Here is a 14572-nt window from a genome sequence, read left to right on the forward strand (position 1 = left end):
ACCTATGGACTCAGAAGTGGCCACAAATCATAATTACTATTAATACTCCGATCTGTTAATAAAATACCCAACATTTGACAAAAAAACATGTTAAATAACAACGGTCACAAAATTAACTCTGAATTAGTGTGGTTAGCACTCGCCTCAGATCACAAGACACCGAAACTCAAATCGCTCGAGCACCAGCATTCATTTCCAAAATGTTGGTTTAAAATAATGCATGAAATATTAAAGAATAGTTTGTGACTATATTAACGAGTTCATCTTGGGTAGACATGAAAAGCAAGCTAGAGGGAAGGATGTGGTCACTCAGCTTGTAATTTCCTTGCCCATAACACATTGATTGGGCTGTATGATCCAGTGATCACTGGGGGATCAGAGGTGGAGAGATTGAGCAAAGTTCTTGGGAGTCACTATTTCAAAGGATCTTTCCTGGATCCAACATACTCATGGCGTTATGAAGTGAGCACGTCAATGCCTCTACTTCCTCAGGAATTTGCAGAGGTTTGGTATGATAATAGAATCAGACTTCATTGTCACTATCAAGTTTTGAAGTTAGGTGTTTTGCAGCAGCATCTAATATAACCAATTTACAACATGGCTATGTATAAAAAAAAATCAAAATAATAGTGCACAAAAAGCAAGCCTTTTTTGTGGAATTATTTCTAATATGTCACATTTTCATTCTTTGGATATTATATATGACACATACTACGAAGACTTGGCCATGCGATTTTAATTATGTTATTTCTAATCTCCTTATTACAAAATGTTAATAGAAAGATTGAAAAAGAAATAAAAGTAAGGTAATGTCTTTGGCTCATTGATTATTCAGGAATCTGATGGCAGTAGGGAAGAAGCTGTCCTTGTGCCATTGAGTGCTCATCTTTAGGCTCCTGTATCTTTTTCCCCATGGTAGCAGAGTGAAGAGGGCATGGCCTGGGTGGTGGGGGTCTTTGAGAATAGAAGCTGATTTTTTAAAATTCCGCCTTATGTTGTCAATGACATATCGAATCTCCTCACACACTTCACAAAGTATAGCCGCTGGTGAGCCTTCTTTGTGATTGCATCAACATGGAGGCTCCAGGACAGATCCTCAGAGCTGTTGTCACCCAGGAATGTGAAGTTCTTGACCCTCTCACAAACCCTGGCAAATTTCTACAGATGTGTGGTGGAAAGTGTGCTGACTGGCTGCATCACGGTCTGGTACAGGGATGCCAATAACCCTGAGCGTCAAGCCCTGCAAAAGGCAATAGACACAGCCCAGGACATACCACCAACGAGAATATCTTCAGAAAACTGAGAGCATCAGCAATCATTCATGATCCGCACCACCCAGCGCACGGTCTGTAGTCGCTACAACCATCAGGAAAGAGGCCACAAGACTTGGCCCACCGGATTCAGGAACAGCTGCTACCCCTCCACCATCATACTCCTCAATCATTTAAGGACTTTTGAACGTATATTGATTTTTTTTTGTATTGCACAGCTTGTTTACATTTGCAGGTTGTATAGAGTTATTTTTGCACAGCCAATAAGTGGTAATTCTTGAATGTCAGGATTGGATGTGATGTTAAGAATGTGCTCTGACAATAAATCTGAATTGGTTTCTGCCTCTTACCCAAGGAGAGCGCCTGCTCGGTCAGTTGCAGAGCGCCCAGGTAGTCGCCGCGCTGGTGGAGCCCGTCAGCTTCGACCTGCAACCGCCGAGCCCGATTCTCGTTCGGGAACCACTTCTCCATCAAGTGACAGAGAACAATACTGGGCCGGAAGCTAGTGACGGTGGAGGCTGGAGAGGCGGCGGCCCCAGGTTGCACGCCAGTGGGGTGTTTGCAGAGTCCACACCGCGCTGCCGCCTGGCCCAGGCACCGCCGGCAGCAGGTATGTCCGCACGGCAGCGATACGGGCTCGAAGAGCAGCCGCAGGCACCGGCGGCATCTCAGCAGGGCCGGGGGAGCGTCCTCTTCCTCGTCGCCGCCCCCGGACACCGGGTCCGGGCAAGTACTGCTGCTCGCCCTGGGCTGGCCCGGAGCCTCCGTCTTGACGCCCCTCACCATCTCCTTGCTGCGGATGTTGGCGGCGATGGTGTCCAGGAGGTGCTGCACGTCCTCGGGCTGGAGTCGGCCCAGATCCGCCGCCTTCTGGTAGGAGTCCAGGGCCTCACTGAACCGGTCGCTGCGGCACAGAGCGTCAGCCCTTCGCAGGTAGAGTCGCCGGTCAGGGCCCAGCTCCAGCAACTGGCACTCGTAAATGTCAGCCGCCAGCTCGTAGTTCCTCGCCCGGAAAGCCTCATCGGCCAGCTGCAGCATCTCGCTCGCACTACCCGGCCCCTCCATTGCCCACAGCGTCTGCACTCACAGGCCTGGCTCCGCAGCGATACGTCCCGGGACACGGAGTACGGCCACCGCCCCCCGACAACCATTGGGTTACGGGCTGTTACATAAGCAGTTACTCTGCAAACAACAGCGGGCTGGGGACTCAAAGATACACCAGTCTAAAGCAAAGCACAGAATTCTGTGGCCACCGTGGTTGAAGTAAAAACACAAAATGCAGGAGAAGCTCAGCAGGTCAAACGGTGTCCTTTATGTAGCATAACCAACAAAAGAGTAGGAGGGGGTGGCAAGGCAGGAGATGGTAAGTGGAGAGAGGAAGGAGGGGACAGCAGCAGGGAGGAGGAGGAGGAGGGAGGAGGGGGGGAGGAGGAGGAGGAGGAGGGAGGGGGGGAGGAGGAGGGAGGGGAGGAGGAGGGAGGGGAGGAGGAGGGAGGGGAGGAGGAGGGAGGGGAGGAGGAGGGAGGGGAGGAGGAGGGGGGAGGAGGAGGGAGGGGAGGAGGAGGAGGGAGGGGGGGAGGAGGAGGGAGGGGGGAGGAGGAGGAGGGAGGGGAGGAGGAGGAGGAGGGAGGGGGAGGAGGAGGAGGGAGGGGGGGGAGGAGGAGGAGGGAGGGGGGGAGGAGGAGGGGAGGGGGAAAGGAGGGAAGTGTTTGTCAGGATGATGTTTCATTTACTGAGTGATACAAGGAAGAAGACAAGGACATAAACCTCTAGAGTCCAGAACTCAAAATGTGAATTGTTCACAGAGCACTCGCTTCCCAAACTACTCAACTTCTCAATGTTAACAATTACAAATGGATTACGTCAATGCTGCAACTTTTAAAGAGAAGCGACTAATCACATGAATGCCAAAGAATCAAAAACGAATAATGTGAAATTTTAGTAAAACACAAAAGTATGCAGACACCGTACATATGTTTGACGTGAAATTTGAATTTGTTTATGCCAACAGTAGAGGAAGATCGCATCTCTCTTTCTCAGACCACGCTGGCACGTGATAAAGAATTACTGTAATATTTTGAACAAGTACCAGCTCATACCCGAAAGGTACAATAATCAATTTTAAAAATCCATTTGGTGCTTGAAAGCACCCATTTGCCCAACTCTGCTATAATAATCCAATTTTGCTCTCTCTACATTCCCATTTTGCTTCCCCGAATCTTAGAAAACATTTGTATGTTAGAGATAACCTACCATCATGTATGCTTTTGGGTTCCGATACGAATTGGGAGTATCCGGATGAAGCCTGTGAATACACGAAGAATGAGCAACAATCACAAGGCAGCACCCAAGTCAGGATTAAAGCCGTCAATTGGGTGATAAGGTAGTGGCTCTGCTGGATTCATAAAACAGAATATTACAATGCAGGCCCACACCAGCAGGGCAAGTATAAGATAGTTTTAATAAACTAATATGTATACTAAGAGGTATTGTCTTTCTGCAAGACAAACCTGGAAGGCTAGACTGTAGTTCTGGACTGCTTTATAAACAAGGTCACCGGGTTGACCCCTGGTAATCTAGTGGTGTAATTACATATCACCACAGTACTGATGTCCTCTGGTGTTTGCTACTCCTGCCCTGGGAAAAAGGTGCTGGCTGTCAGAATTTTGTAGACCTCTATTCAGTAACCTCTCATCCTTCTTCATTCTAAAGAAAAAAGTCCATGCTCTGCTAACCTTGCCTCATAAGACTTATTTTCAAATCCAGGCAACATCATGGTAAGTCTTCTGTGCACCCTCTCCATAGCTTCCACATTCTTCCTATAATGAGGTGACCAGAACTGATCACAATACACCAGAGATTTGTTGAGTTGTAACATGTCCTTTGACTCTTGAACTCAATTCCCTGACTAATGAAGCCCTCATATCAAAGATCCCATAGATCTTCTTAACTATCCTACCAACCTGCACAGCAACCTTGAGAGAATTATGGATTTGGACTCCATGGTCTCTCTGTTCAAGTATCTGACCATTAACCCTGTACTCAGCCTTCAGGTTTGACCTTCCAAAATGCATCACCTCAAACTTATCCAGATTGAACTCTATCTGCCACTTTTCAGCCCAACTCTGTATCTTGTCGATATCCTTTTGTAAACTACAACAACCTTCAGCACTATCCACAACTCCTTGAATCTTCTGATTCCTCATCTAGGTCATTTATAAAAATCACAGAACAGGGGGTTCCAAAAGAGATCCCTACAGAACTCCACTAGTTACTGACCTCCAGGCAGAATACTTCCTGCCCACTACTCTGACAGGCAAGCCAATTCTGAAACCACACAGCCAAGGTTTCATGAAACCCATACCTCATGACTTTTTGAACTAGACTCTCATGGGGGACCTTGTCAAATGCATAAAATCTATGCATATTCATCAATTTCTTTTGTTACCTCCTCAATTAGGCTTGTGAGGCATGACCTTCCCCTTCAGAAAGCCATGCTGAAAAAATTACACTAGATAATTTTTTTCAAAAGGTTTGCTTCATGAAAATAAATTGAGGATTAAGATAGGAAACTTCAAACTGAACACAGATAATTTCACAATTGCTGTAACACAGGAAGTTAGAGAAACATTAATTAACTTTTATTAAATCTAGCATATTTAATTGCAAAATAATGCTGACACATTGCATTAGTTCAACTGACCTAAAAATGTTTGTCGCTGATTTTCGATTGCACTCAGCATCTGCTGCCTCTCTTGTTGAGGGATTCCAGTTACCCTGATACCGCTTTTCCATGTTCACAATGTCCTGGTGACACCTTTCACCATGTTCGTCACTGACTGTACCAAGTTCAGCAGGGAAGAAGTCCAAGGGCAAATGCAGAAAATGAATTTTCTGTGATATGTTGCACTTTACGGTTTTGTTTGCTTGAAGTAGACTTAAAATATTACAGGAAATCACAAAAATACGTTGTATCTAAAAAAAAATTACGTGATAGGAAAACATTAAGGTGATTTTCGTGATCAACACCCCAAAAATACACCCAAAATTGTTCAGGAAGATAAATCTTGGTTGTCCCAGTATTAGCTACTAATAGTGAAGCAGAAGAAATTGCAAATAAAAATGAAAACCGAAACATCTTAGACTTTAAAATAAACCATGTCTTTGTATGATTCTTTTAAATACAATTCAAATTAATTTCTTAATTTTGGGGGAAATATACAATTATTTATTCTTTGTAACAGTCTATAGAATGATTGGACAGCATTACAAGTCACAGAACAAGTTTCAGTAGGCATTTATTAGACAGTTTTAAATCTGAAAATTAAGAATTACAATCAAACCAAAGTTAGTGCAAATACAAATGGAATGTATAATTAACATTCATGTAAGCCAGTGCCCCAAAGCGCTGAATCTAGAATTTTTATAAAAAGAAAATGATTTGCTTAAGGGTAAAACGAACAAATTACTTGCACAGAAAGCAAAATTAATTTGAGAATTGCATTCCTTTGACCAGGTACATTTTAAAAATGAATGTATACGAGTACACCCTAAATTAACACCCTCTTCTCTATAGTGTTAGGCCTTCAACTGGAATTTACTTTTAAACTAAGATTTTAGTTCTTATCACCTATGCAATGTAAGTACCATATATTCTCAATCATTCAGTAATTTTATCTGGTAATATAAAATTATTTATTGAAGAAATTACATTTCACAAATCTTGACTAATACTTGTTTGCTACTTAAAGATTAAGCGCAAAGTCACTTATGCAAATTATTAACTATATCAAGTTCAAAGTTTATTTTGGTTTTCAGTAAGTAACCTATTTATTCAAGAGTAAAGTTTAACTTGCCTAAAAGGAGTGAAATAACTATTCCACAGGTAGATGTGAGACGGCAAGCACCAAAAGAGCAGAAAGTCTTAAAAAAAAAAGAAATGTTCATAAAATAATTCAGATGGTGGACATACAAATCATATCCTACTGAATATTTTAAGCATTTTCAAAATGTTATCTTCTTAATAGTTTAGAATCAGAGTTGTAGATTACACCTTAATTATCTTTCTAATTACAGTATGGCAGTAATTATTTAATTCATCAACATTTTGAAAATACTATCGTAGAAAACAAAGCGTGAAAGTTATTTTTAATGTTACATTAAAAAATTCTGGAAGACTAATATTTAACCTGCAAAATGTATTGTTATGCACAATGTAACCAAATACTAATAATTGTTTCTGAAAATGTACAAATAATATGACATGAAACTTTCACTTAAAAATTGTTTTGCCTGAGCATTCCTCTGCCACCCATTCTTCACACCATTTTGAGGTTAGTTCAGTAGAACAGAGTTACACTTTCTAACAATATTTACTTGTACTTATTTTGCACTTCTAAAATGTTCCAAAGTACTCCAAATCAAACAACCTAATTGGAGTTCAGTCAGAGAAGATATTGATCAAAGATGTGGATTTTGGGGTATAACTTTATTAGAAAACAGAAGTGAAGATTATATAGATGATTAGAAACCCAAGTGTCAAGCTGGATGAAGCCGATGCCATCATGATAGAGCAAAAGGCAACAAATATGCACAGCATGCTGGAGTTGTAGAGAGTTCTAAAAACTAATTGAATTGTTAAGTTATACAAATGCGGGGGGTGGGAAGGGGTTAGGATCATAAAGATTGTTAAATAGAAAGCAAATTATAAACAACGTTGGAGAAAGGGTGGTGATTGTTTCTGGAAAGTGGAAGATACAAAAGTGGTATAAGTGAAGAGAAGCAAAGATAAAGAGCTGGAAATTAGCAGTTTTTTTTCATAGAAAATTTTTAACAATTATGTATTACAACACATGTTAAAGATACAAAATTCATGCATTTTCAGCAGAAAAATTACAATGCCTTGACATCACAGGCTAGAACAAAGTTTTGAATCGAATTTTTGGAACTTTGAATGTATTTACAGAGAGTTATTAAATTGTTATTTAATAAATGCAACCAGCATTTTTAAATAACAGAGTCATCATGAACAGAAATTCAAGTACTTCCTAAATAGGTTTATAAACAAGTCCATTTTATGAAATTAATTTCATAATTATATAGTGCATTTATCAGCAGATAAAGTTAAAATGTTTATAACTATCAATCGTTTAACAGTTTAGCCAGTGAGCTACTTAATGCTTACTTATTCCAGATTTGCTTTCTGCACATTTGGACAGTTTCTCTGAATTTCCACCACACATATGCTGGATATTCATTGGTTTATAAAAAGAAAATCACAACTTTCAATGGCAAATAGAACGTTCTCACCAATTCCTTAAAACCTTTTTATTTCCTGCCTATAACTGGTAAGTGGGATAGTCAGAGGTGCAAAGAATTGAAATCAAGTTCAGAAAATGTACAAAATTAATAAAATTGAGGCATGGATGTATTTGAAAATTAATACTGCAGAATTAAATGTCCACATATTTTATCTTTTGTATTAAGACTTTCTAAGCAACAATATCTCCATCCGACTATATTAAATATTTTTTCACTATCTGTGACTGAACTTGTGACCAAGACAGTGCAGCATAGGTATCAATTAACAAAGGAATATCTTACAGCTAATGTTTTGCTTAGTAATTCAATTGACTTTTACTGTCCTTATCTATGGAAATATTCTGATTACATTTTGGCAACATTGGGCTCCATGCATTCAAACTACTGCTTGTCTACTTTTAAAGATCATGCACGGATTAAACTGTTGAGGGATTTCAGGCTTTCCTTCATTCAGTGATTTCATTGACCTTTGCTGGTGATAGCATTAAACTGTATAACAAGAACCCCCCCCCCCCCCCAAAAGAAATATAAATATTCACAGTACCACCACACAGGCACAATAAAGTACATCAATTTAGCAAAAAATCAGGTTCAGCATAACCAAAAAGTTTGAAATCTCCTCGGAAACGAGCTGCAAGGCGTTTTACATCGCGCTTGCTAATTCCTGTAAAATATTTATCAATCTTAGTTCTATTGTATGCGGTAATACCAGGTGGAATCTGAGGATAGGATACCAAATGATTTATTCCTGCTTTCTTTATTATGTACGGAGCATCCTTTTCCAGTGTTTCGTGATGTCCAATGACATCATACTTGATTTCACAAGGTGCACAAAGCTCAACATAAGTCGCCCAATGAATAATAGATTCTCCTATTTTAACATCAAGCCACTTGTGGTTAGGATCACCTAAATAGCGGATAAAATCATCAAATTGGATTCCTTTAGTCTCTGTTCGATTCCTCCTATACTTTTGAATAATTGCTGGAGCAATTTTATATTTGTACCATGGCTCAAATCGAGGATTCTTTAGAAACTTGTCTTTGAATGCAGAAGTAAGCCTTTCAAATGGATCCCTAACGATGAAGAATTTGAAGTATGTATTCAATCTGAAAGAAACAATACCAAAAAGGTTAGAATTCTTCCAGTGTGCCACTAAAATACATTTAAAAATACTGTATTCCAAAGAAAGTATGAATGTTATATTGGACATTCCATTGGTGGAGATGTATTTAATATATTTAATAAAAAGTCAAACTCAATTTCAACAGGATTCATTTTGTACAAAAACACAAAACAGGTTTTCTCTAACCTTTCTGATACTTCTGATGGACTGTACGATGATAAGCGAGGTAGACCATTCTTCTCATGATTATGGATCAAAGACTCAGGGATGTCCTCAATGAATTTATATTCTCCTGTATTGGGGAGAAATATATCAAAATTTCTTCCAAAATTTAGTAATCCTAATTCCATGGACAGGAATATTGTTAAGTAGTTACACTGAACACATTGTAGTGCATTTACAGGAAAGAACAAAATACACATTTGGCCAAATTTATTTTCCACTTAAATATATCCTTGATTTTCATATCAATTTACTTTTCAGAGTAATGGAGCAAAGATAAATATGCCCATGAGATGTATATAATTGTATGTGACATCTGAGATTATGATAAGCTAAAGTAAGCAGATAGTGAGCAGAATAAATGGGGTTTAGTTAGGGGCAGATGCACATTAGTCATAGTTGGTGCACAATCATAGAGAATTTGGTCCACAAAGTATCAAAATTAATAACTTGAGGGCTCAGCAATTACAAGACCTGGATCTACTTAAAATCTCAGCAGAGTCATGACCATTGCAAGAGAAAATTCTAAAACCAAAATTTATGGCTTCAACAAGAAATCTAGCTCCAGTTCATTAAATGGCTTGCCACAATTTTTAAGATGGCTCAAAAAAAAACAATATTCAAAGTGATATGAAGTGAAAAGTACAGTACATTAAACAAATTATCATATCAACTTTCTAGTATTTTTATCAGTACAGGTGAAGTGAAGATTTTTTTCATAATTAAGCTCTTAAAAAGCAATATGATTTCTAGCTGATTACTGTATTTTTTTGTCTTTAATAGTTATATCATCAAATATTTTCTCTTAACTAGTCCAGAGGAGAGAGCTCTGTAACAATACATTAAATATGTTCACATCTGAAAGCAGTTTTGAGAATGAAGGCAAGATTTCCTTTATACAGGTCGATCCACCTTATCTGAAATGCACGGGACCAGAAGCATTTTAGATTTTGGAACACCATTTAAAAAATGCACTAATTCACTCAGACTTAAAGATTCACATTACAATACAGCCATACCTCCAATTACGCTCCATCGAGTAACGTCCAATTGCAAATACATCCAAGGTCACCATAAGGGTGTCAGTGAAAAGATTCCATTCTAAGGGGGAGAAAGGCACCTGGAGAGGAGTATCTATAAAAGATGGTGCTAAAGGAGGGGTCCTTTAACCTTGAGAGATCTCGTGGACTTTTTCCACAGGCTTTCAGTGTTTCTTGTTTACGTCACCATCAGGGAAGGGACATTGTATGTGTTTTTTTAAAGGGGAAAGATCACTATTATTTAAACAATTGAAAAGGTTTTATTGTTCAACAATTTTTGTTTAAAAAAAATCAGTAAGGATAGAACATTAAAATTTATTAGTCTTAATACAAGAAATACATCTTACCAAATCAGAACATGTTACATTAAAAAGAGGATGGGTGGGACAAGAAATATTGTCTACATTTGGATCAAAAGCAAAAGGAGTAGCGATTCCAATTAAAAAATATATCAATAATAATAGAAGAGACACTGACTGACCATGCTGGAAGATTTGTAATGGTACATTGTAAAATTAATGCAGAATCATGGACGTTTATGAACATCTATGCACCAAATTATGATGAAGCCTTTATGAATTTTTTTAAAAAAAAACAGCAGAGAAAATAAAAAATATACTGGTCGAAGGAGACTTCAATTTCTGTCTAGATCCAACATTGGATAAATCAGCCAGAACAATAACAAGGGCAAAAACTGCAAAAATGACACAATCATTTTTGAGATTTAAATTTGATTGATAAATGGAGGCAGCTTAACCCTGTAGAAAGAGACTATTCCTTTTACTCAAGGGTACATATTCACATACAAGGATTGATTTATTTTTAATGTCTGCCCAGTTAAAAAGTAGAGTGGTAAAAACAGAATATTTGGTGAGATTTTTATCAGGCCATTAATGGAAAAACAATGAAATGTGTACAGATAGCATCTCAATGCCACACCATTAAAAAGGAAGAGCTTTTGTGAGTTTATTAAGAGACAGATTGAACTATTCTGTGAAACTAACCTTTCTGCTACTGATGATAGTTTTTTTTTAAAAATATGGGATATGCTTAAAACTTACTTAAAGAGGACAAAATATTTCTTAGAGAAAAATTTTGAGAGAATATTCTAGAGCTGGATGGACTAGAGAAAGATATAACAAAATTGGTAAAAGAATATTAGAGAACAAGGTTAGAAGAAAAATATAGATTATTAGAGGTTAAAAAGTATGAATTTGGAGAACGGGCGCATAAAGTTTTATCTTGGCAGTTAAAGGCAGAGGAGTCATCTAGAATGATAAATGCAATAAAAACAGAGGCGGATATCTAATCAAAAATAAATAAATAATATTTTTAGACACCATTATATGAAACTATACAAATCAGAATTATTAGGAGAAAAAAATAAGATGAATGAATTTTAAATAAATATTGAACTTCCAAAATTAGAAGATAAAAAAATGAATTGATTTAGATGCCTCTTTCACAAGAGAAGAAATTGAGAAAGTCTTGGGTACTTTATAAGCTAACAAATCTCTGGGGGACAATTTAAAGATTTATTGATACCTCTTATGAAGGGGAAACCCTCTCGGAATATTTCTCAACTACCATAATTACAGTGCTACTGAAGAAAGATAGAGACCCATTAAAAACTTCATCATATCCACCTATATCACTCTTGAATGCTGATTATAAAATATTGGCAAAGACACTAGCTAATAGATTGGGACAATATCTACCAAAATTAATACATACAGATCAGGTGCGATTTGTCAAAGGAAGACATTCTTCAAATAGTCTAGGTAAACTATTTAATACATATGGCAAAATCAAAGTTGAATCCAAGTATAACCATCTCCCTAGATGCAGAAACAGCATTTGATCAGTTAGAATGGTCTTTTTTAAAATATGGAAGTTCTTTTTGGCAGAAAATGTATAAATTGGATAAAAACTCTATTATAAACCATAAGCCAAAATTATAACAATCAGATGTCATTGGTTTTTCCCATGAGTAGATAGGGGTATCCTCTGTCTTTGGAGCTTTTTATCCTAGCTATTGGCAGAGATCATAAGATCCAGCTATTAAGGGCTTCAGTTGGACAGGAAGAACTTAAAATTAGTTTATTTGCTGACGAGGTGCTATTATATATGTCTGACCCGGCTGAATCCTTGATAAAATTACGAACAACATTAGAAAAATATGGAAGAATATCAGGTTATAAAATAAATATGGACAAGAATGAGATAATGCCATTGAAAATTTTTGATTATGAAAGATATCAAAAAGGTAGCAGATCTAAATGGAAGACAGATGGAATCAAATATTTAGGAATAATGACAGACATAATTTACACAACTTATATAAATTTAATTACACTCCTCTTTTAGAAAACATATAACATGGGATGATAAATAGGGAGGACTTAGACCTGGACTTTTAAAAAATACTATTTATCTGCACAGGCAAGATTTTTATTATTCACTTTTGAAGAAGACAGTTCCCCTTCTTGGATCTGAATGGGAATGAATTCAATAAGAAGAAACAGAGGACTTTATTTATAAGTGGAATAAGTGACAGATAGCTCTATATTAATACATATGATTAGAATATGGCAAGAAATAAATGAGTGTATTGGAAAAAGCAGGTATTCTTTTTCTCTTTTTTTTCTTTGGCTTGGCTTCGCGGACGAAGATTTATGGAGGGGGTAAAAAGTCCACGTCAGCTGCAGGCTCGTTTGTGGCTGACAAGTCCGATGCGGGACAGGCAGACACGGTTGCAGCGGTTGCAGGGGAAAATTGGTTGGTTGGGGTTGGGTATTGGGTTTTTCCTCCTTTGCCTTTTGTCACTGAGGTGGGCTCTGTGGTCTTCTTCAAAGGAGGTTGCTGCCCGCCAAACTGTGAGGCGCCAAGATGCACGGTTTGAGGCGTTATCAGCCCACTGGCGGTGGTCAATGTGGCAGGCACCAAGAGACTTCTTTAGGCAGTCCTTGTACCTTTTCTTTGGTGCACCTCTGTCACGGTGGCCAGTGGAGAGCTCGCCATATAACACGATCTTGGGAAGGCGATGGTCCTCCATTCTGGAGACGTGACCCATCCAGCGCAGCTGGATCTTCAGCAGCGTGGACTCGATGCTGTCGACCTCTGCCATCTCGAGTACTTCGACGTTAGGGATGAAAGCGCTCCAATGGATGTTGAGGATGGAGCGGAGACAACGCTGGTGGAAGCGTTCTAGGAGCCGTAGGTGGTGCCGGTAGAGGACCCATGATTCGGAGCCGAACAGGAGTGTGGGTATGACAACGGCTATGTATTGCTGCCTATGAATCTGGGTAACAAAATATTAAATTCATGGAATGATAAAGTAATAAGATATATTGATGATTGTTATTTGGGGGAATCTCGTGTATTTTGAATAATTAATAAATAAATACAGAGTATCTCTTGGGAATTTGTTTTCTCCAGCTAAGATCATTCCTAAGAAAAAGATGGGGGCCAAGTTTGGTCCCACTTGAAATTAGTGAATTGGAATGAACAATTTGGCTGGGGAATACACCTAAATTCATAACTAAAAATTTCTATGCTCTTCAGAATAAAAGTGCAAAACCAGGTTTAGAGATCAAGATAGGAGTCAGATCTAGGTGTTACAATAATGGAATGATGTTTGCCTGACTAGTGTTTGGATAGCATGTCATCAATTATAAATGCAAAATACGGATTAGTGCAATATAATTTCCTACACCAATTATACCTCACACCACAGATGTTGCATAAATCAAAATCTGAAATATCAGATGTGTTTTAGGTGCAGAATAGAAATAGGAACATTTTTACATGCTACACGGTCATGTGTAAAGGTGAGACCTTTCTGGCAGGATATTATTGAAATATTAACAAGGATAACAGGGGTGACCTGGATGTTTATCTTAATTAAAATTTCATTTGTTAAAATAACCATAGCAGTGGCTAAGAAATGTATTGCCATTATTTGGAAATCCGACTCCTCTCTACATATAGCACAATGGACTGCTGAGATGAATAGTTGCATGCCTATGGAAAAAAATTCTCTCTCTCTTTGGATTGGCTTCGCGGACGAAGATTTATGGAGGGGGTAAATGTCCACGTCAGCTGCAGGCTACAACTTAAAGAATAAATATGACATAGTTATTAAGATATGGCAGCTATATTTGGATAATATTGGGACCCAATTGTAATTATAAATAAAATAATAAAAAGGATAATAATCAATGCTGCTTTAGCAAGTGACTTCCCCTTATAGAATTTTTTGATGGTCAACATAAATGTGAACCCTGGTGGTGTGTGGATTTATTTAAGGGAGGAGGGATGGGGTTTTGGGTTTTTTTGTAAGAAAAAGTTTAGAGAATGTGTGTGTGTGTGTATATATATTTAATATTGGAGAGTTTTCTATGTATATTTATGGAAAAACAAACAAACAAAATAAATATTTAAAAAGAAAAGGTGTCAGTGAAAATGACATTCCCCAAACTTTGACAACTGAAGGAGAAATATAGTTCATACAGGGAAAATTTGCATTGAACAAGAATTCTTCTGAGTCCAATTTCTTTAAAATAAAACTAAAGCAACCTTTAACTTGTCTCCA

The 14572-nt window shown here is 38.1% G+C and overlaps 2 protein-coding genes across 16 annotated transcripts in view; both read right to left on the reverse strand.

Annotated features, from left to right (window-relative positions):
* The window catches only part of LOC138739277 (LON peptidase N-terminal domain and RING finger protein 2-like), a 40431-nt gene extending 37810 nt beyond the window's left edge, over nucleotides 1-2621 (reverse strand). Inside the window, exon 1 of one of the 4 annotated variants that reach the window (XM_069891020.1) lies at nucleotides 1622-2621. In XM_069891020.1, coding sequence (XP_069747121.1) covers nucleotides 1622-2336 — 715 coding nt within the window. In that variant the 5' untranslated portion in view covers nucleotides 2337-2621. The remainder of the gene's footprint in view (nucleotides 1-1621) is intronic. The other 3 variants (XM_069891021.1, XM_069891018.1, XM_069891019.1) reach the window with 3 other exon arrangements.
* Nucleotides 2622-5552: 2931 nt separating this feature from the next.
* chst10 (carbohydrate sulfotransferase 10) overlaps nucleotides 5553-14572 on the reverse strand; it is a 36528-nt gene continuing 27508 nt past the window's right edge. For all 12 annotated transcript variants that reach the window (XM_069891039.1, XM_069891037.1, XM_069891040.1 and 9 more), the window contains 2 exons: nucleotides 8903-9008; nucleotides 5553-8699 (listed from right to left, as the gene is read on the reverse strand). In XM_069891039.1, coding sequence (XP_069747140.1) covers nucleotides 8162-8699; nucleotides 8903-9008 — 644 coding nt within the window. In that variant the 3' untranslated portion in view covers nucleotides 5553-8161. The remainder of the gene's footprint in view (nucleotides 8700-8902; nucleotides 9009-14572) is intronic.

This window comes from Narcine bancroftii, chromosome 7 (genome assembly GCF_036971445.1).
Source record: "Narcine bancroftii isolate sNarBan1 chromosome 7, sNarBan1.hap1, whole genome shotgun sequence".
Classification (NCBI taxonomy): domain Eukaryota; kingdom Metazoa; phylum Chordata; class Chondrichthyes; order Torpediniformes; family Narcinidae; genus Narcine; species Narcine bancroftii.